Source organism: Leptonotus elevatus, chromosome 14, assembly GCF_054856555.1.
Source record: "Leptonotus elevatus isolate MCC_2025b chromosome 14, RoL_Lele_1.0, whole genome shotgun sequence".
NCBI lineage: Eukaryota > Metazoa > Chordata > Actinopteri > Syngnathiformes > Syngnathidae > Leptonotus > Leptonotus elevatus.
The window spans coordinates 14,242,545-14,265,264 of NC_141252.1; the positions used below are offsets into that span (position 1 = coordinate 14,242,545).

A 22,720-nucleotide genomic window follows, 5' to 3' on the forward strand; every position below is an offset into this window, starting at 1 on the left:
AATTTATTATAAAAGAAACCACCGCACCCAAGAGAAAACAACCAATAAGAGATAGAAGGTGATCATTCGTTGCACACTCGTGAGCACACTCATAATGGGCATGCAACATCGCAAAAAACAAAACAAAACAAAATCACACAATTTAGGGCCTTATTTTCGTATAAAGTGCTTGATGTAAAAAGTGACGCGTCTTAATTTTCATGCTAAGGCAAGTCAAGTTTATCGTATTTGACAGACTGTGTTGCGCCTCACTTGACATTCCAGCAGAATTCCGAGTAAAAAAACTGAACAAAAATCATTCTCGGTGTACCTGACAATTTTCTGACAGAAAGGAAATTACAATTTAGACCAGGTAAAAGCAGGTCTATGTTGTGGCGCAGGTGGTGTAACATGATTTTGGTGGATTTGATTGAGGTGCAGGCATACACATTCTGATCTCCACAAAAGTGTGTGCAGGTGTATGTCATTGTATTTATTTTATAAATATGACAAAAGTGTGGGACAATCCCTCTGAATCACTGTAGAAATCAATTCATTGAATGAATTATTATCGTTATCATCTTAAAAATATTTGCAAAAGCACCTGTTGTGGTATAAACAATTTTTAGTGTAAAACAGGGCAGTTCTATACTACTTCAAACTTCAAACGCAATATAATAAACATTTTGTTAATTGTATATTTTTTTAAATGTCAATAAAGCCTGAGCATTCTCTTTGTAAAGGGAGATATTTTAATGAAGCTCTGAATTCCTCCGTTTTAAATCCAAATAGATTGCAATGAAACTTAATAGTAACATTTGTTTTGCACTGATGTGAGGACGCACACAATATTACAGAGGCCCAATGTCCCTTTGCTGTGAATGAGTAGGAAACATCCATCCAAACGGCCCACCTGCTGTCCATCCAGCACAGAAAACACAGTGGGGGGTATCACAAGCGCCCCTGATTGATGATCATGGGTCCCGCAGGAAGTAACCCCGCCACCATGAAGGAGTGTTTTCTGAACCCCAAGTGGTATCCGGGAAAACATGAGCGACTTCAGTCAGGGAGCATGTGCACGCTCATCAGCCGTGCTAATGTTTGGACTTAGTGAGTCTCGCGGGGCTCTGCTGCAAAAAAAAAAGGGGAGGGAAGGAATCAGGGGCAACAAAACACGGCATAGAAAAGACCCCAAAATTCTACAACCTGACATAAAATTGGAACAGTGGGACATTTCCTTCAACGGCCCGACCAGAACTATTCATACAAATAGTAAGCTGAGGGAAATATGATTGAATAATAAGTCATCATAATTCAGCACTCATATTGTATGTCACTAGATTTTAATGTTACGACCTAACATTGTGTATACTCGAAATTAGGGATGTTCAATACCACTTTTTTTTTCTGACCGTTACCAGTATGCATAAATTCTGTGGAGTAAATATTTATTTATTATAAGTTACACAATGGTTGAAGAACAAACTCACAGCCTTCAGCTTGGGAGACAACCACTCTACCACCTGAGCTATGCCACTCTTTCCAGCTGGAATCTTTGTAACTAGAAGATGTTTTTGGTCTCCTTTTGGAGCTCAGTTTGTAGAGTGACAGGCTCCTATGCTGAAATTTGTAAGTTTGTTCCTCAACTCTTGTGTAACTTTTTTTTAACTAGTCAAATGTAGTCGAAATCTCTCCTTGCAAAATTTACTTCAAATTTCTGAGTGAGAAATCTTTAATGTTTTTTTTTTCATGGAATAGGCAAATTATGTCGTACACACTAAAAATACTTTGAGTAAAATTTGCTCTGAATATTTTACTGTCTTCCAAGTGTAAATTTTACTCTGCTTAAAGTGGGATCAAATAGGTTCTGTTTAGAGTAAAACTCTAAACTCTACAGAATTTACTGTCGTCACTGATAGCAAGTACTGATACCACTAGTCCCTTTGATACATAAAATACAGGAAGGACTTGCAAACTCCAGAAATTACGAGCTACGACACAGACATGCTAACCACTACACTATAAAAATTTTCGCTGTGAATTTACAATAAATTATTAGATAAGTTTTGCATTACTTTCACAGTAAGGATTACAGCAATACACTGTGAATTTACTTACAGCAATGTACTGTAATTTCACATCTGTGATATTGAAATGCATTGTTGTAAATGCACAACTGTATACTGTAACTTCACAGCTTCAGTGGCAAAGCAATTACTATGACATTACAGTACATTACTGGGGAATTACAATATTTTGCAAGGCCTTGTACTTTCTTCAGTATGTACTGTAAAAGTAATGCACAAATTTACAGTAATTTACTGTGAAATTCATGCAGATGAAGTTTCCATTTACTGTGAATTTGCAACTATTTTACAATTGAAATAAAGCACTACTAAACAAATAACTCTGAGTTGCAGTCACTGTTAGACAAGCATATTTATTGACGAATAAACTAGTCAAATTTAGTCAAAATCGCTCCTTGCAAAATTTACTTCAAATTTCTGAGTGAGAAATCTTTAATGTTTTTTTTTCATGGAATAGGCAAATTCTGTCGTACACACTAAAATACTTTGAGTAAAATTTGCTCTGAATATTTTACTCTCTTCCAAGTGTACATTTTATTCTGTTTAGAGTGGGACCAAATAGGTTCTGTTTAGAGTAAAACTTCCTCTACAGAATTTACTGTAGTCACTGATAGCAAGTACTGATACCACTAGTTCTTTTGATACATAAAATACAGGAAGGACTTGCAAACTCCAGAAATGACGAGCTGCGAGACAGACGTGCTAACCGCTATTTCACAGATGTTAAATATAGGCCTACACTATAAATATATCTTAATAATAAATCCACAATAGACCAAAAGGCAACTATATATTTGGGATCATTAAAAAAAAAACATCATACTGGCTCGCCACTGCTTTTAAAATGCTTCTCTGCCATCATTATATAACGCTCTGATTTATTTCACAAGAAAGACGACGACAACAGTGATGATGAGTTGACCAACCACATTCTTTCCTGACCACACAGTCCTCCTTTAATTCACAATCAGGCATGTTTTGTTTGTAGAAGAAAAGGCCAACACCTCAATTCAGGTGTACGGGTCACCTGTCAAAAGTACAACACTGGCTTCAAATTTAAGGGCAGGTACACGCACGTACTACCAATTAAACAGACAACATTTGAACTGAACACTCTGATAATGCTAAAACATCTAAGCCACCTTCCATCACTATTTTCAGCCTTTTCAAAAACATTTGAACTGCACTGAACAGACTCTGTTCACTCCAAAAACATTGGCGTATAGAAACGAGCATAACTTAGCTGTGACATCAGACAACAAGCCCTCATAAATGCTGAGCCAGTCTATTAAAAAGCGCAGGGAAGACCACAGAGCAAACATAGTAGTTTAGGAGGAGGGAGTTATGAGGAAAATACTTTGAATTTATATTCTGGAACTTGGAGAGGCTTGGTGTAAGTACATTTATTGTATTTGCTGCAAATCTCTCGCCCAACTTGCGCCCTCACCGCTTCGATTCCCATCACGGCAGCTTTCATTACGAGTCCGATAAGATCAGTGAAGGCGCCGAGGCTGCATGTGCACAACTCTGTGGAGAGGTGGGGAGGTTACACCTGAGTGCTCCTCCAGCTAAGCACCCAGATAATCACCAACAAATATTGTAATTCCAGGAAACGCTCAAATTTGGCCCTACTCATAGACGAGGCCTACAGGTAAAATCTGCAGGCAATTAGAAGGAAAGAAGTGCAAGTCCTGCTGGAAAACATTCCGACAAAAACACGTGATGCCAGAAAATGCTTTCAGAGCCCAAATTCTAAAAGTAGATTCGAATTTTCGTTTCTTGAGATCTTTGTATCTGTATGTTTAATGGATCAACACATGCAAAAGCCTTTTTTGTACTTTTTAATATTAAAAAGAAATTATAAAAATATATTTGTAATTAAAGCTTTGGCAAATATTCAACATTTAGACTTTTTTTTTTCATTATTGCAGAATGTAGTTGTGGGCATACAGAAGACACATTTAACAGCTTCTTTTTCAATGACAAACAGGACATGCTTTTTTTTTTTATGACAAAATATATATTTTGCGGAGCACCGATGCGTCCATGCAAGCTTACATTCATAAGGCCGTCAAGCCTGTTTTAGGCTTTACTGCATCCACAACATGAAGAAGGGCCCGTGTTTGATTGCGTTCAGACTTACTGGGGTTGAAATGAGTTCAGTTAAATCTGATTATCAAGATGGTAAAAGTCCCGGTTATGATGATGAGGTAGGGAGACTGAGTCAATGCACACTGTTCAAGTCTTCATGCTGCTGTTGCTGCTGCTGCTGCTGCTGCTGCTGCTGCTGCTGCTGCTTGCTCAGCGGACTGTGGGGTTTCCTTTCTCCTGGGATAAAAAAAAAAGAAAAATAAGTACAGTACACTGTACATTAATATGTACTTCATTCATATTCTGTAGGTTAATGTAGGCCTATAGATATGCTTTACATTGTAAAGGGTACCGTAAAATAAATAGCAGTCAATAACAATGATGCTATTTAATGATCATTTTTAATAGTAGGCTAATATTAAAAAGGTATAGGTCTATTAATTATACTGTAGCTATATATCGATATAGCATATTATATTTATCTATATGCACGCTGATACAGCATTCCGAGGCCTCAGTAATGCATACAATCATATAATTCATTAAAAAAGAAAAAGAAAACGTTAAAATAATATAGATTGCTGGTGTCAATCAAATTTGAGATTTATTTATTTATTTATTTATTTATTTTTTTCCCTTTTTTTTCTTAATTTTCAAATTTGAGATTTATTATCGTTAGGCACAATTTGATATGTAACTGTAACTCTATAATTAAAAAAAAAAAAACGTGCCGAAATATCGGCTATTGTGATTGGCTAAATTACTTGTGTCTGAGCAATTACATAATTTATTTAATTTAAAAAAAAACATAATTTTTATGCTAAAGTATACCTTCTCGGGTGTGGTGCTTGAAGGCCATCGGAGAGTGAATCTCCCCCGCGTGCATGCTCATCCCGCTGGCCGGGTGAGACAGGGCCGGGCTTTGCGGCTGCCAGTGGTGGTGACCCGGGGTCACGTAGCCGCCCGCGGGACCGCTGTACACCCCGTACTGGTTTGTGGGCGAATACGCACACGCCGAGACATAGCTGGACAGTGTGGATGACGGCTGTGGAACAGGACAAAAAAAACAAAATCTGTCATGGAACAAATTAAGTTGATTGTGCTCTATAGTACTGTATTTAAATTCATATAGTTATATATATGTATATATATATATATATATATATATATATATATATATATATATATATATATATATATATATATATATATATATATATATATATATATATATATATATATATATATATATATATATATAGGTTATTTATAACAAATGAGTTGGTACCTGTGCATATTTTATATCAGCATCAATGGCTGATTTGTCAATGCCGTTGACTGAGTGAGCTGCAGGGAAAGCTGCTCGGTTGACGCTGCTCCAGTCTTCCATTTTGGTCGGATATCCCTCTGCTCCAGCAATGGCTGAATGATTAAAAAACAAAACAGTAATTTTACGTTTTTCAGTAAAAAAAAAAGAAGCAACATTTCTATTAATTATCATTCTATTTTAACAAATCACGTACGTTACAAATCTATCTCTCAACTCACGCATAATTATATGCTTTATTAATCTCAAAACATATTCTTACAATGTTTTTTTAATTTTTATAATTATTAAATTTGGTCGAAAGTTTTGTTAAAATACAATTTTAAAACACACGTGAATGGTCCAAAATAACGTTAATTATTATTATTATTATTATTTCTTTATTTCTTTATTTCTTTATTTCTTTATTTCTTTATTTCTTTATTTCTTTATTTCTTTATTTCTTTATTTCTTTATTTCTTTATTTCTTTATTTCCAGTAAATGTCTGTTTTAAATGCGAAAGAAAAACGATTTTAAATGTCAAAAGAAAAAGTCTGCAATGAGCAATTGGGGGATTAGGAGCGTCTGGGGCTGGTGAAGGTGTTTGCACACACGTCATGCGTGAAAAGGCCTGTTGAAAGTGGCCTAATGGACATATTGTCCTGCCGCCAAACAGGTTGCGCAGAAGAAAAGCAGTTAGTCGCCCTCACCTGCGGGGTCCATGAAGGCTCGGATCCCGAGGATGTTGCTGACGGTGTGCGCCGAGGGCCAGGCCCTGGAGATGCTCACGTGTCCCGCCGTTACCGGCACCCCAGGCGGGGATCCCATCTTGGTGGCGGCGGGGGACATGGTGTTAGGGTAGGAGTACGGATAAATGTGGTTGTAAGGCAGGGCGGCCTGCGCCGAGACTTGCTTGCCGCCTTCGTACTGGCTGGGCTGGGACAGATTCCCAATCTTGTTGCGTAAAATCCTGCTGATGGAGCTGACGGAGGGCACGTTGTACTTATCGCACACCCCGTCCGCCAAGAGTCTGTCTCGGATCTCCCACGCAAAGATCCCGGGGTCGTTCTGTTTGTATTCCCTGATGTTTTTCACCACGTTGGGCGTCGTGACGCGAGGTTTGCTACCGCCGATCGCGCCCGGTAAGATGGAGCCGGTTTCGTTGTACCGCGCCAGGATCTTGCTGACGCAGCCGTGCGAGACGCGCAGCTGCCGGCTTATGTCGCAAGGTCTGATCCCCAGTTGGGCCAGCTCGACTATTCTCAGTCGGATGGCGTTGGGCAGGGGTCTCCCGTTCACGAACACACCGCCCAGTTGGTTCACCTCTCCATAGGTTTGCTCTGCATCACACGCACGAGGAATTTAAACAAAGCATATTTTCAACAAAAAAGAAAAGAGGGGAAAAAAAGAGTAATAGTGCAGCGAGTGGATTTTTTTCTTTTTTGTATGCTTTAAACGACCTTCAGCTCTGGAAATGGCGTTCCTGAGCTCATTCAAGACCCCAAAAAGCATCACAATTGTTGTCATTTTATCATTAAAAAAAACAATGATGCATTTTGAGCAGTGCTGGCGCAGTTGCTTCTTTCTTAAATCGACAAAAGTGCATGGAAGGAACTGTTTGAAGGGGAATTGTGACTTTTACGCAGGCGTGATGTGCGCGGACACGCTTCTATAAGCTTCAAACCAACCAAGCGTACAGTAAATAAGATACAGCCTTACCCATTTGCCTCTTTACGTTCCGTAATGTTTGAAAACACACCAGCCCGCTTTCGATGGCGGCGGAGTGAACGCACACAATAAAGTGGAACAAAAAAATAGTCCACTCAAATGTTCCCTGAGCTGCAGCGCGCGATGTTCTTCGATCGTCATGCAATAAGGCGGCCAGCAAAAGTGATCTTCATCCGATAAAAGCAAATTGAAGTTATCCCGGGGAGTCGGGACTTTGCTGGAATTAATTTGACGCGTCCTCTCCACGTCAATCGTAGCTGTTGTACGCAGAGGTTGTGCTTGGGTTTCATTGGTCGCCCAGAGCTGTGCGGAGCTGTCAGCCAATACAAACCTCATCCGGTTGCAGACGTGCAGCCTCCTTCGGTATTTTGCATAGGGGAAGTGGCAGAAAGGGGAAACGTTTCATCCAACATGCAGCCTCCTGGTAAGAAAATTCAAGCTGCATATCACACGGGGGGGAATCAAACTAATAGGAGAAAAACAAAAACAACGACAAAATGGTGGAGTTGCAATTTCGACATTAAAAAGCAGATTTAATTATTTTTAGTAAAAAATGTTAATTGTTAAAATGGTATCGGTTACACAATTTATAATTGACATACTATTCTTATGTGTAAGATGCTCCCAACAGAACGTCTGTATATTATCAGTTTGTGCAATTAGTGACTTTAAAAAATGTAAATGCAACAGACTAATAAACTTGAGGTTCATGTGCAGGATACATTCATGAAATTATTAGTTACAAACAAATTTGTATTTTTTTGTTATTCTGCTGATAATTGGTCGACATGCTGACTGTGCGACTGGCTGCAAAGGGCTGCACACTTTTACAATATAGGACAGAGCCACAGCATCAAACCTGAGTGGTCCCATGTAATCGATAGCTCTGTATAAATGTCTCACTTTTCCAGATTTATGATATCAGCGCGAATTGTTATTACAGGATGTTTGCAGACCTGCCACGCAAGATCATCGTTTACACGCTCGCAAAAAAAAGGCTGTTGTAAAAACTAACAGTCGACCTAAAGGGAACAAGGTGAAGGGCCCTTATCTCCTCTGCACCACCCCACAGCATCATCATCGTCGTCGTCGTCATGATGATGATGCTCATCATCATCGTCACCGTCACAAGCATCGCGGCACACGGAAGCTACTCGTGCCAGTGCACCCGTTTCTTTCTTTATGTCTTTGGAAATTCTTAAATTAACTATGTTGAGGCGGCTTCATCTGAAGTTGTCTCTCTGGTTGTCGTTCGTGCAGGACTCCTCCAGCTGGTCATCACAAGAACTGCATGGTTTTACGTTCTCCGTATAGGGCTGCTTGTGTTCAGGTCGGTACCCCGCTTGCATGTTCAAAATAGTATCCGGAGTTGTCTCCATTAAACTGCAATGAGTTAATATATTTAGGAAAATATATATATACATCTACATATTTATTATGAATGCATTTAAATATTGAACGACTTTTGAAATTTATTTTTGTTATAATAATAATAATAATAATAATAATAATTATTATTATTATAATGAAACTAATAATAATAATAATTATTATTATTATCATTATTGCAATGCGCGTGTATAAAATGCATTATTTACATCAGTTTCAATTGATCTTCATATTCTATATTCTAATTATGTAGATTATTGCTTTCATGTTTCCAGTTTGTATGCTTTGTTTTAATTTAGCTGATTTAATTCTGGTCACTAATTTTGTACTAAATCCCAATCGTGTTACGTGTTAATTAGTTAATTAGTTAATTTTGTTTTTATTACTGCGTTTGGCTTTGCATGGTTTAGTCATTTGAACGCACAATTCGAATATTGTTGGTGCAGAATTAAAAACAACGACCATGACATGAGCAAGCAGTAATTTGTATACAGCTACATACAGCTAACTACATTTATATTACTAAGTTCAGACAATCCACTCATCGTGTGACTTTAATGTATTTATTTTAAAGGCAATTAACTAATCTTTAAAAATCTGCAATTATATTCGAATTATACGGAACGGGTTCGCTTGTCATTTTAAATAATAATAATAACAATAATATTTAATAATAATATTTAATAATAATTATAATAATAATTATAATAATAATAATAATAATAAAAAGGTTAAAAGGAATCTCACATTTAACGAAAAGCTCACAACCACTAAATAAATGTAATTTTTAAGACTGAAAATGGAAGCCGTGTGGAGGTCACAAACAGCTTATTAAACCTTTACAAAACCGAATTAAAAAAGCATTGTAACGCATTGTACAGAAATATCAATAATATTTGATAATACTAATCATTTAATTAAACGGCTCCCTTTCTTTTAAAAAATGAAAGAGAGAAAGAAAGAAAACTTATTTTTGCGCGCGGACTTATAGACGTGTAGAAAAGTTTTGCGATATTCCAAAATATTAAGTCTTATTTCATTTTCGTTTGCTGCGTGAGGATATTATTAGCGTAAAAACAACGACAAAATAGATGTTGGTTGCACAAACTTGAGGTCAACACCTGACACCAGCAAGGTGCAATGACCCCCGACCACCACCACCTTTCAATACCTCCCCTAAAGCCCCCTCAGTAAATATTGGTGTTGGTTTAGAGTGTCATCCAAGGATTCGCTTCCTCGAGTGTATTTTGTCTTTAAATATTCTTTACGTTGTGTTTTTGTGTATGTGATTGTAAACGTACGTTTTTTTTTTTTTAAATAGGTTATATCAACATTATTATAGCTGCATGGACGATGTTCTTTATATACATTCAAACACTGACTCCTTAAACGACATTTGCTTCAGAATTATTATTATTTAAAAATTTGACTCTAAACAACATATGCTATCAAAACATAACATAAAACTATTATTGCTCATATGCGATTTAAGCCCACTCAGCCAAAGAGCTATAAATACACATCGATGCTATAGCCAAGTAGGCCTTCTCCTCTTTTACAGTACAGTTTGATCCAAGGTGTTAATATCTGCTTTTGTTGTGCGCCTGGTGGCGAGCTTGTGCTAAAATGGAGGCTGACTTATTTTATAAGCCTGCACGTGAGCAACTCTAGGCAGTTCAGCGAGCCTAATGAGAGCGTGCAGCGGTGCCATGTGACACATTCCAGCTTTTAGCAGGCTGGCTAATTGCCCTGTGACCTTCAATAAACACTTCTCATATGTCTTTGTGTTCTCCCCATATAAGTATAATTGTTAAATTAAGACAGATGTATTTATAAGGCCTAGCTCCGTTTTGGTTTAGTGATACATATGTTTACTCTTGATAAAGAGAATGACATCTACCTGAACACATTAAGCTACAAAGTATTTCCTGGTCAATTTCTTATGGCATGAACATTTAATCTAGGACCATTTCATTCAGTTGTTCTCCCTTATAAAAGGTAACTTGTGTTACATAACATGTGCTACTTAAGTGCTATAGAGACAAATTTGGCTCTGATTTAAGTGGAAATGTACTGCTAAAATGCTAATAGCTAACATTTCTGTTGCTTTTTCTAAGAATTGACGTGCTGCACTGCATGATGACATTCAGAGTTAAAGTGATGTTGTTAACTGCCAAACTCCAGGAAGAACAAGTGTGGTTTCCCCATTTGTTTTAAGATGTGTTATCCTGAACAGATAAAGGAGAACTTGCACTACCTTCCAATCAGGTTAGGGCAGTAATTGTCACAGTGGTCCAGAACGGTGAATGTGTTTGTTCACAGAAAACAAAGATAGGAGCCAGAAGAGTGAAAAACTTCTTGAGAATTTATTGTCAAATTGTAATATGTTTTAGTCAAAAGCTACTAATTAACCTTCTTGTAGGCCTACTTGTATACGACTTTCAATGCATTGTTATGATTAATATTATTAATAGGAGTGCATATAGTGCTTCTGATTAGAGAGTTGTGATTAGAAAACAGCAACCTGGGTTATAGTGGGGGTTTTAAGTTCAAAATGTGACCGAGACTGGATTTTTGTGTGACTTTAGAGGCATATTCTTCCCGCGAATTTTGATCCAATTGAGAATTGTACGACTTCTTGAGCAATCAAATTTAAAGGCTGTACTATATTATTCAAATGTATTCATCACAGCCGATGTAAAACGGTTTGATTTAAATTAGACGTTAAAAGTGATTCAAATTTGCCGTTTCTGATAGGTGGCTTTGATTCCAAGTTATTTTGTGCTATTGCAGTCCACTTTTCCACCAATCATTTTGTAGTCAGTAATCCAACTGTCTCTAAAGACAGCTAACAGGCTCCTTTTGCAAAATATGGTTCTATTTCAAGTGGGATTTTGTCAATTAAGCAGGGTGATTTTAAAGTGTGGAAAGTGGCTCCACGGTTGATGAAGATCTTTTTTTTTTCTTTTTTTTTTCAGCTCAAGCCTCTGTCCTAACATGGGAAATGAAAAACTCCCAAACTTGATTTCAAAATTACAATCCATCATCTCATGTTCACAGCAAAATTTAATCGGACCATAGAAAATATTAAGGCCTACAAATTGGAATATTTTTGTTCCCAACAGTGACCAAAAAAATCGGATTCCGTTCTCATGAGAATTCTCGTGTTGTTACTGGCCGACATCCTTTTTTTTTTTTGTTGTTGCAGTTTTTGGCCATTCACACAAAGTTGTCTTCAGTTGGTTGAAATCCAAATCTTGTAATAGTCACGTGCACATTTGAATACATCTACAGTTGGCTGTGGCGAGCTTGTGCAACTCTGCTGCGCTAGTCTGTTATCAATTAGCGTAGGAACCTAATTACTTTTGGGAGCACTTCAGACTTCATCTCCAGCTGCTGCTGATTCACGCTGGTTCTGCTTGGATATCAGCCACAAAGTGTGGGTCACACATGGTTGTTGACATAAGCCTTGTACACAATCTTCATTTCACGTCTGCTCTGATGTTCGACGTTAACTTCTGACTTTCAGTTCAGTGCATCTCTTTCTCATTTAGGCACCGACGTTGTCCTTCAGGTGAAACCGGACTCCGCCGTCACTTTAGATGCAGCGTCGACACATCTAATAGCAGTCTTGCCTTCACTCATCCTCGTGAAAAGTGAAAAAGCCAAATCGTGTGTCAGGAATTGTTGCGAGTCGAGTGTACTGCTGTGATTTTAAGTGTAAGAATGCTGGATCCATTATGGAGAAGTCTGGAAAGAGCTTTTCAAGGCCTTCTATCAGAGGCATTGTGATATTGTTTTCCGCCAAAACCAGAAATCAAGGACTTGAATAAGCCTTCTTTATGTCAGGAATAGGGATATTGTATTTGCTCTGACAGCTGCTCCTTTTAAGATTATTAGCGTTATGAAAACCGTGTGTCTTCTTCCCAAAACTAGGCTCTGTATCATTTTGTGAGACCACCTCACAGAAGAAATCTACGGAAAAGAAAATGAATGTCACAACACAGGAGAACTGTGTGTGCGTGAAGATCTCAAGGATTGGTTGCAATATCTTTTTAGAGGTCACGCTGTATTTATCGATGTTGATCGTAAAATCGTTGTCAATGGAGGTCAACCGAGAATCAAACAGAGGCGGGCCTTCCGGCAATACTGACGGAAGGTATGTCAAAGACGAACCCCTGTTTTGATAACGATTGACGGAAAAACTTCAAAGTTGATGGACTAAGCATTGCAGAAAGTGTTTTTGTTTGTTTGTCAATGTAATCGTCAATCGCCATGTCAGGGCCGACTGACAGACTCCCGTTTCGTATTTATTGGTAGTAAGTACAAGGAGTCTTCGAGTTCCGGCCGAATTCTGTTCCCACGCTGGCGATGTAACCCGAATTTCAACTTAAATCGGATTTCACCGTTAAAGTCAACATTTACATCAAAATACTTTGTAGAGAAATTTAAAAGCTGTTTTATGTTATCCTTCCAGATTCTTTGTTTTCATTTCACTTTATGTAGACTGTTCACCCCAATTGTTTTCTTGTCAATAGTTAATTGGGAAAAAATAATTACAAAAATTGTCTATTACTTCCATTGCGGTGAGGTGTTGTTCGCTTCCCCCTTACGATCTGATAGAATTGAGAAGAAGAAGATGACAGAGAAGAAGAAGAAGAATAGGAGCTGGTTGCATCACTCACCAGTTTGTGATATTTCCTCACAATCCTAAAATAGCCGCTGTCATTTATCGATGACGGACAACATTGACAAATGACGAATGATGGACCCACCTCTGGAATCAAGTGATCAGGAATGTAAATGACCCCTTTTAGAAATCTATGACAATTATTTGCTTCCAATTTGGTGGGAAGACGGAAGACATTTTTCTGTTGACAGTGGCACAGGACACAAAGCAATGTCCATAAAAGCATGCTTGGATGTGATTGGTATTCAAGAACTCGGCCCATCAAATACTTTTGAGATGACCCAAAACGCAGATGCAGAGGATGGGACAAAAATTCAGACAGTCATCTGAGACCAAATCCAGATTTCTTTTTGGCAATTTCCGCTTTTCGTATCCACGTAACAACCACGTTTCCCAGTATTTTTGTTCTTTGTAATGCATTTCCTATAAGTCTCAAAACTAAATAATAGTCGCCGTGCTTTCGCTCCTGGTGGCCCACAGAGATCTGGCCTTGTACTATGACCTTACTGAACCACATGGTCATAAATACGCTCCCTTATTTCTATCCTTGCGTGCTTGCCAGTTAGGCCAAGAAGTGGGTTTGTTTTGGGTGTCCTGTCTATATTCCCGCAATAGCCATGCTTTCAGGACGTCCTGAATCGCATACACTATGTATGCCCGCCCGCCTGTGGTCACCTGTCACGGAGGTATTCTGCTGAAAGCTGCATAACCCGGGTCCAGCATCTGCATAATGGACACTTGTTTGTCCTGCTGCTGATGGTTTAATTAACTCTATGCCTGTCCTCTGTGAATTGTAATGCTGTTCTGAAGTCCACATTCAACAGGGCCGCACCTGTAAATGGACCTTTAAGTGAAGATGTGTAGTTGACTGATGTCAGAACTTCAACCCACATGGTTATTTTTTGGTCAAATGTGGACACATTCCCTTTCAGCTCATGAAAAATTTATATTTATTTTACGGTTAGCGCATATTTCAGGAATCCCTCATTTCTCTCATCGGCATGCCGACATTTAGCAAGAATAAGTTCATGCCTTTTAAAAACTAATGAAGCAGCTTGAATACATTTGATATGTTGGCTGCATTTCAAGCTGACAGTCAGCGCGAGGTAAAGATTAGTTCACTCTACTATAGGGGAGCTGAGCTCACTCATCCCGGTGGTGAAATGTCTGACATGTTTGCACTGAGTAGGGGCAGACGGGTCTGCAACCAAGTCCGGACTTGCAGGCCAAGCAAAAGCCCCTCGATGCTCCCCCGTTTTCCCAGGCAGTCGGGTCCCCTCCCCCAGGTTGACAGCTTCCGCTGTTCATGCAGCCGTTACCTATGTAGTATTAATTGACGTCCATTGTCTATTGTTTTTACAACAACTGTTGCTCATTTGAATCAATGCACAAAGAAGAAGCTCGGTGAAATGAAATACATTGTGTGCCAACACAAATGACAGAAAAGAAGATGGGAAGTTAGCAACATCGAAATGAATGACTCTGTAATGGCGTGTTTCCCAGCACGTGAAAAGTGATTGTTGTAAATTGTTATGATTTTTCAAAAGGAAAAATGAACAATAAAAACAAAACAAAACAAGGTCCATATTTTACATTCATAATTTTTCACGCACAGCACCAAACAAAAATGCCACAAAAAGTATAGATGCACTAAAATAATGATATTTTTTTCAATTTACTCACAAATTTACTTTGCGTGAATTCTGGTTTGGTTGAACACGTTGCTATTATTCTGCTGCGTGAATAACAACAGGTGGATACAAAGTTAGTTATGCTCAATGGGCTTGTTTTGTCTACTAAACAGTTGATATTTTTTTCCTGTGATGTGTTACTATCATTATATAATATTGCTTTCTTTCTTTAGTCTTTCAGTTGTTATGAAAGTGCAGAAGAGTCTGGTTTTCGTCACCGATTCATTCATTTAATCTAACCTGTCTGATAATCTGTTGAAGAAATTGTACGTATGCATTTCATTTTGAATAATTAGTTTCCAAATGTGAAATGGATTTAGATTTTATTTTGTCTGAAAGCACATCAATTGTAAAATGGCAGATTTTAATTGATAAAGAATTTTAAAATGTAATGCTAAAAGCAATTTATTTATTTAATTATTTGTCTATCTTTTATGTATTCTATTTATGTATGTATTTATTTATTTGTTTATTAATTTATTCATTTATTTATTTTAGTAATTACAACCTAGTGTCATCCTGAGATTCAAGAATATTTGTTCCCGGGCACTGCACATTAGAGCATTTAGTTTTTTTAATTGTAGGTATGTATTCCATCCTGAATAACTATTTTCCAAATGCACTTTAATGACAGATGGATCTTGATTTTATTTTGTCTGAAAGCACTCCATTGTAAAATGCCGGATTTTAATTGATAAATAAATTTAAAGATGTTTAACTAAAAGTATTTATTTATTTATTTATTTATTTATTTATTTATTTATTTATGTATCTATTTATTTATTTAAGTCATTACCACCTAGTGTTATACTGAGCTCAAGAATATTTGTTTACAGTAAACATTATATAAACATTTTTTAACTTGTGTTACATAACACAATCAAATGAAATAAATAATTCAATGATAACCAAATAAAGGTTTGACTCAGTTCTTCTTTCATTATCCTAACTCATTAGTCATTATTAGCTTCCACCGTTAGCATAAATACAACTTGCTATCATGTTATTAAGTTAGGTTGTAAATGCCCTCTAGTGGCAATGGTATGCATGAAAAAAGCCAAGGAGGACTACTGTCCGTCTGTATTACCAATTTACTGTGGAGGCGTGGCAGATAAGGGTCATGAAAAGTGTGTCAGAATAAATCCTCTTTTCAACTGAAAATTGCCCAAAACATACGATAGCATAATTTACTGATAAGTAATTTTTCCGAACAAACAAACTAAAACATCTCTATGCCATTGACTGATTTCCCTGCAGGCCCATATAAAGCCCACATGTAAATATGGGTCCTGTCGGTTTCCTTCAAGGCTCGGGGTGTTATAAAATGTCAATGAAGGATTCAGCAAGGGTAAATAGAGGGTATTTTTATTTTTCTAACCATTATGCTCAACATCCATATCATTCATGAGTAATGTGATGATGGAGTTCATCAGAACTAGTGTTTGTTTGGGGAGTGCATTGGACTGGCACTTCCTAACCAGATGTATGGCAAAAAGGGCATTTTAAATTGGGAGAAAATATATGTATTTGTCTGGTTTTTGTTGTTGTTTTTTTTGTTTTTCAACCAATGTACAGCACAAAGTCTTTATGTACTGTATTTTAATACTCAAATGCTTTTATGAAAGGGTGTGAAGCAAACAAAAGATACTATAATCCCCCCTCCCCTCCATCAAAGTATACAGGCTGAAAAATAGGGGTACAAGGACTGATCCTTGAGGGACACCACATACAATGGCCATTAATATTAAAAACTTCCAATGGTCACATAATAACTAATTTCCTCCAAGTAGGACCTAAAAGTCAATTTGCTGTTTAGTTCTCCTCCAATTACTCTCTGCTTTCCTGCATTCTGCAAACAGCTACTTGTTTTGTTTTTTTAAATTAAAAATAAATAAATAACAATACAAATAAAATAATAATAATAAAATAATAATAATAATAATAAATAAATAAATAAATAATTTCTAGACTCCACTTAACATTAATATTTTTCAATGCAGTCTGTTTTGGCCTGACATTTAACTACTAATATTGTCATGGCAAAGTTAACATTAATAATGTATATAGATTAAGAATGTAAAATGTATGTGCTGCGACCCACGTGTTTTTCTTTTCTCTTTTGACATACCGGTTGGGTTTTTGAAGCTAGATAACACATTCTCAACAGCACATAATGTGCAACTCATTCACTGCCATTGACGACTATAGACGTCAAAAATTAATTAGAACTATTCATACTAGTTTGTTTTTTGTATTTAATTTGTTCCATTTTTGTTAACAAGAGTAAAAAAATATTGTACATTTAGAACAGATATAAAATGTGTTATTAATCGTGAGTTAACTATTTAAGTCATGCGATTAATTACAATTAAAATTTGTAATTGCCTGACGCCCCTAATTTTTAGTAATCTTTTGGTTTAAAAAAAAAAAAGATTATTAAAAAAAATGTCTAGGATTTTATACTCTTGTTAACAAAAGTGGAAAAAATGTTAAACTAATAGAAATAGTTAAATACATTTTTGATGTTATAGGCGTCAATAGCAATGAATGAGTTAATATTTTCTTTAGCTGGCACAAAGTCAAAATAGTGACTGTATTACTAGCTTGAAAACGCAAATCGTCACACTGCAATCGTACAGAGTACAAGTACAGATACCTTAACATCAGGTCTGGTATCAACCCAGTGCCGATACCTCATATCCGTATTCACCCATCCCAAGTTATTTTTCGTGTGGTCGGAACATGGCGCCTAGGTGACGTACACTGACCAAATTAGGCCCATTTAAAACCTGGACAATAAAACATGTATGCATATATTGTAATAAAAATAAGTAACACTGAAAGTAAAAGATGTTACTATTGAGATGCTTTCATAGACTTTTACTTTGGATTACAAAAAAAATTAAGTTAAAAAAAATATGAGTTTTTTTCTTTTCATTTTTTTTTATAAAAAAAAAATCTGTTTTTAATGAAGGTTAAGATTCAACAAACCCAAAAGGAGCTCATCATCGTGTCAAACAGTATGTGTCCAAAACATGATGTGTGTTGTTATATTAACAATACATGACCGTAATGTGATTCCCTTTAACCTGCAATGATTCACAGACAACATGACAGGATTCTTCAAGTATGTATTTTACATTAAAAGCCCCTCAACACCTCAGGGTAACAAATTGGCACCATCTTCTTTTCTGTATGCTTTTTTTTCTTTTCTTTTTTTTCTCCCAACATAACTGAGCTCTCTGTGTGTTTTGAGTTCATGTTATTGTGGTGTCTATGACAACCAAGCCGCAGTGTTTCATTGAACAAACGTCTTTGTAACCTTAACTTGGCCAGGAAACATTTTTCGAAGGCTTGTGTGGAGATAATATTCGATATATTGGTGTGCAAGTATAAGGATGGGAATTGTTAGGAATATAAGGTTTTGTGTGTTTTCATTTTTTTATTCATTTATTTATTTTTAGCAAAATTATTAAATATTATCTTATGAATCATGCTAATCCATTTTGTGCTTATATTCTTTCAGCGGCACTGTGTAAACTAGAGGTCACAGTCATGGTGCCCAAGGACCACAAGAGTAGCCCACAGGACTCTTCTAAAAATAGCTCACTTGTGATGTTACATTGGGATTTCCTAGGAATGTTGGAGAAGTGATCGATTGAAAATGTAATTGCTTGCAGAGATTTAGAGATGAAAGTGTTGCATATTGATCGTGTCTGTTTCCTACCCATTTGAAATCATTGTTGTAAAGTGTCGAACAGAAAATATTGAATTTGACAAAAGAAAGACTTAGCATTCCGCTGCTAAACTGTGTGAGTTTAAAATGGATGTGTGACTGTCTGCTTGGATGACTCATACTAAGCTGCTCTCGCCTTTTTCTCCTTTACTGAACTTGAACCCAAACGAGTACCAGCAAGTCCTGGAGGACAGGTTTGATGGGCTACTGTTAATAGTTTTCTTTTCTGCACTCACACATCCAGCTGGTTTCAAGATTGAAGACGATAACAAAACAAAACAAAAGAAGAAGAAGAAGTTTGGCCGCGTTTTAAGGTTTAATATCCTTTTTGATTGAAATGAGGAGTACATAATGTGACACTTTTTTTTCTTTTTTAATATGACATTTCACCTTTTGTGGGAATTTAGCCTTCATGTTCTGGATGTGGACCAACAGATGACTTTTTGTTCTTCACCTTTTAGCACTGTGGGTCATATCAAGTTCTCAGCCGCTAGAATGCTGACACCGTGATAGCATCAACAAGATGGTGCAAAGCGATGACAAGTCTGCAGAATCAGCCTGCCTGACAAGGAGAGAGGTCACGGGTGATTGAGAAAACGTTTTTTTTTTTTTGTGTCATGGCTTCATCATTAAGAAACGAGCCGAGCATTACCTCAGACCTCCATTTAGACCCTGACTGGATGATTTTCATGACATTTGCTAGCATAAACAAATACATTCACTTTAGTGCTTTATATGCTTTATTCACATGAGGGATTGTTTTTTATTAATTGTCATTTCTATTGATTGATTTATATTATTATATATTATACATGTATCTAAGATTGGTCATTATTTTGGATCCAGCAAATTGGGTTGACGATTGGATTTGGGCCGAAGAGCCGTATAGCTAGTTGCCATTTGGCTGGTGAAGTTGAAGTAAGTTTAATGTCACATTTTCAGCCAACGTTGGTGGCAGCTGGATGGCTCGGTCGGAAACACTGCTGACTTTTGACACACAGGGATTGGGTTCAAATCCTGACCAGCGTGGATGGCCCACCCACAGTAAATGTGTGGGTTGTCTCAGGAAGACCGTCCAGTGTTAAATCTGCGCCAAGCATGTCATGCGAGTGACTTTCTGTGGTGACCAATGACTCGGGTCTGTAGCTGTATATTTGTTGGATCAAAATCTTGACCTAATGTGATCGGTATAAATAGCATCACATTGGCTTGGACCCAGGGTTGGGTTAGCTGTTTCACCCAGTACAGGTTACATTTCATTAGAATTTTTTTTAGTACTTATCAGCCTCTTGATATCTACAGACACATACAGATATAGAAATACTCTAAAGACAAGTGGCCTCTGCCGCCAGGTGGTACCTGAGCCAACTCACTTTTGGAGACGTTTACATGTAAATATGTTCAGTATGCAGGTGGAAATACGGGCCGTTGGTAAATAAATATTCATAACCTATGTATTCTGGGCGTCATTTGGTGCATGATGAACTTGGACTTCACCACTCCTCTCATGGAAAAAAGGAATACCAGAATTGAAACATACTTGGGTGCATGATAGTCTTCACTCTCATAATTTTTTCACACATTTTTAAAGCTCCTATATATCAGTTGCAGGTCATGTTGATTTTGTGTAGCATATCTGTTTAACTGCCGCACCCTTTTCAGTTCTTTGCATACACCGCTCTCCAAAAGTGAAAGGACAGTGAGGGCAAATTCTTTATTTCTGACTTTAAAAAAAATAAGTATGAGATGAGACCAACATTTCATGAACTTGTAATTCAATATAATCATTCATGCATTTCACAATCATTTACAGAAGAACCTTGTATTGAGCCTCACGTCAAAGATATAAGTAAATCAACTCGGCAAATTGATTTGAGAAAACAAAACTTTGTTTTGTTGCGCTAACACATTGTTTCGATAAATATCAGTTATTTATATTTTCACTTTTTCTAGCTTATTTAGTTTTAGTTGTTTTTTTTTTACAGTGTGGTTTTCATGTTAGTTACACCAGATGATATCAATGTTACATCCATTACAATACTTTTGCTCACTGTGGTGCTTACAAATAATGTGGTTTTAAGTTGTGCATCATATTCGCATGTACATATTTGAAAATTAAAGCTTAAATGTTAATCTTGGCTGATATTTCTCTATTTTTATGTCAGCTCAAACTGTTTTCAGGACTTGGCCTCACTGTTCAATACTTGTGGTGGTGAGTCTAAAGTATATGCACACACAATCTTATATGCAGCGAAAGAGAGTCTACGCCCCCTGAACAGTGAAAATACACAACAAATTGACGTCCAACCAAAAAGCTTTGTAATTTTCCACAGATACCACAAGATGGCAGCAAAGCACTTTTTCTACAAGCTAAAGCTATGACCTGCTGAAATTAAGTTTCTCCCCTCAACTTCGTAAAATATTGCTAATATAAACGATTGCTTAGGTACCATATTGGTTTATCTTGGTGCCAAATCAATGATTTTATATTGAATTATGAATCAAAATACCAAATAAGTGAGTTTCTCAACAAAACGCTGAGGCTTGGTTCTCCAAAAATTAATAGGCCAATTTGGGAAAGCCAAATCACAAATATGATGAGGATTGAAGAATGTTTTGAGAATCAAGCAATTACACAAGCAAATTGTGATATTGACATAAGGGATCAACATTTTCAGGGCATGCAATGTCACTGACGTCTTCCCAATGTCAGATCCAAACACACCACCAACAGGCCTAAAACGGCAGCCAACAATTTGATAACGAGTTATCAGGTGACAAAAGGAAATTAAAATAAATGTAGTGTGAGTCTATTTTGATGGTTGTAAAATGCAGTACTAGTTTGCAGTGGTGTAGAACTACGGTGAATTACTTGGATCCACTTATGTTTTGTATACAATGTTTAAATACATAAGATTTGAGGGCAAAAATATTAGAAATATCCCTCGCTATGGTGCAGTGCAAAATGTAAGCGCAACAATAAATTTTGTGTTAATTCAAAAACTCTTTGACGTGGTGTAACATTTGTATCATTATTTTAGGAGGAGTCTGGTTTGTTTGTGACAAATGTTATTTAAAAAAAACATTCCAAGTTCATCCAGTAGATGGGAGTATAGGCTCGCAGAACAATATGTCCTCATGGGCTAATATTCATCCATCCATTTTCTAATTCCATTTTTCATTCAGCTCTCTATGGCTCCTGAAAACGGCCACCAGGTGTCAGTCTATACCAGTGAACGTTCAGATGGCAAGTCATTGCCCTCGCCAGGATCATCCATCAGACTATTGTTGGGAACATGCTGACTGAACACTGCAGACATTTTCTCACCGTTTATCAATATTACTGTCATTGTCATCATGTGGTAATTTTGTTTTTCACCGTTATACACAGTTTTTATTGTAAAGTGTTTTGTACAAGCGTTGAAAGCCGTTGGTCCATCCGAGTTTTCTTTCCTTTTTTTTTTTTTATAATATTTTTTTATTTATAGCAATAACAATAATTCTATTGGACTATAAAAATAAATAAACGCCAGATTTTTTTTATCAGTTAATTTTCAGTAAATGTTTATTCATTTTAACTTTGCTTAGTTACAAGTCAAAAAAAAAGGGGGGGGGGGGGGTTACTCAGTAAAACACTGACTTTTTACATCTACACCAGATCTTTTTATTTAAAAAGAAAATCATCAGTTTATACACAGCCTAGATAGTTGTTGTTTTTTTAAGTATCATACAGCCTTTTGGGAAGGGATGCCAATACTGTTTGTTGTTTTCCTTACTTAGCTACACGTTTTCTTAGGGGTGTGCTCACTTTTGTTACCAGGGGTGTAGCTATTAATGGCTGTATTTTGAGTTATTTTGAGGGAGCAATAAACTGACACTCTTCTATAAACTGTACTCTGACTACTTTTCATTGTGTCCAAGTGTCATTTCTTCACTGCTGTTCCATGAAGACATAATGATGTATTTTTGAGTGTAATTAAGCATTCAATGGGAATACGATTTCCCAAATGGAAAAAAAAAAC

The 22,720-nt window shown here is 36.8% G+C and overlaps 1 protein-coding gene and 1 long non-coding RNA gene across 2 annotated transcripts; one reads left to right on the forward strand and one right to left on the reverse strand.

Moving 5' to 3' along the window:
- Positions 1–2,540: 2,540 nt before the first annotated feature.
- On the reverse strand, positions 2,541–7,429 carry pax1a (paired box 1a). The gene is made up of 5 exons (XM_086094558.1): positions 7,184–7,429; positions 6,175–6,804; positions 5,446–5,579; positions 4,989–5,202; positions 2,541–4,394 (listed from the first exon to the last, which is right to left on the reverse strand). Exons 1-5 carry the CDS (start codon positions 7,185–7,187, stop codon positions 4,291–4,293), a joined length of 1,086 nt encoding a protein of 361 aa, XP_085950684.1. The 5' UTR covers positions 7,188–7,429; the 3' UTR covers positions 2,541–4,290.
- On the forward strand, positions 7,406–20,836 carry LOC147163094 (uncharacterized). The gene is made up of 4 exons (XR_015097061.1): positions 7,406–7,616; positions 8,136–8,228; positions 8,453–8,522; positions 12,136–20,836. It is a non-coding gene; the product is annotated as an uncharacterized LOC147163094 (long non-coding RNA).
- Positions 20,837–22,720: the final 1,884 nt, after the last annotated feature.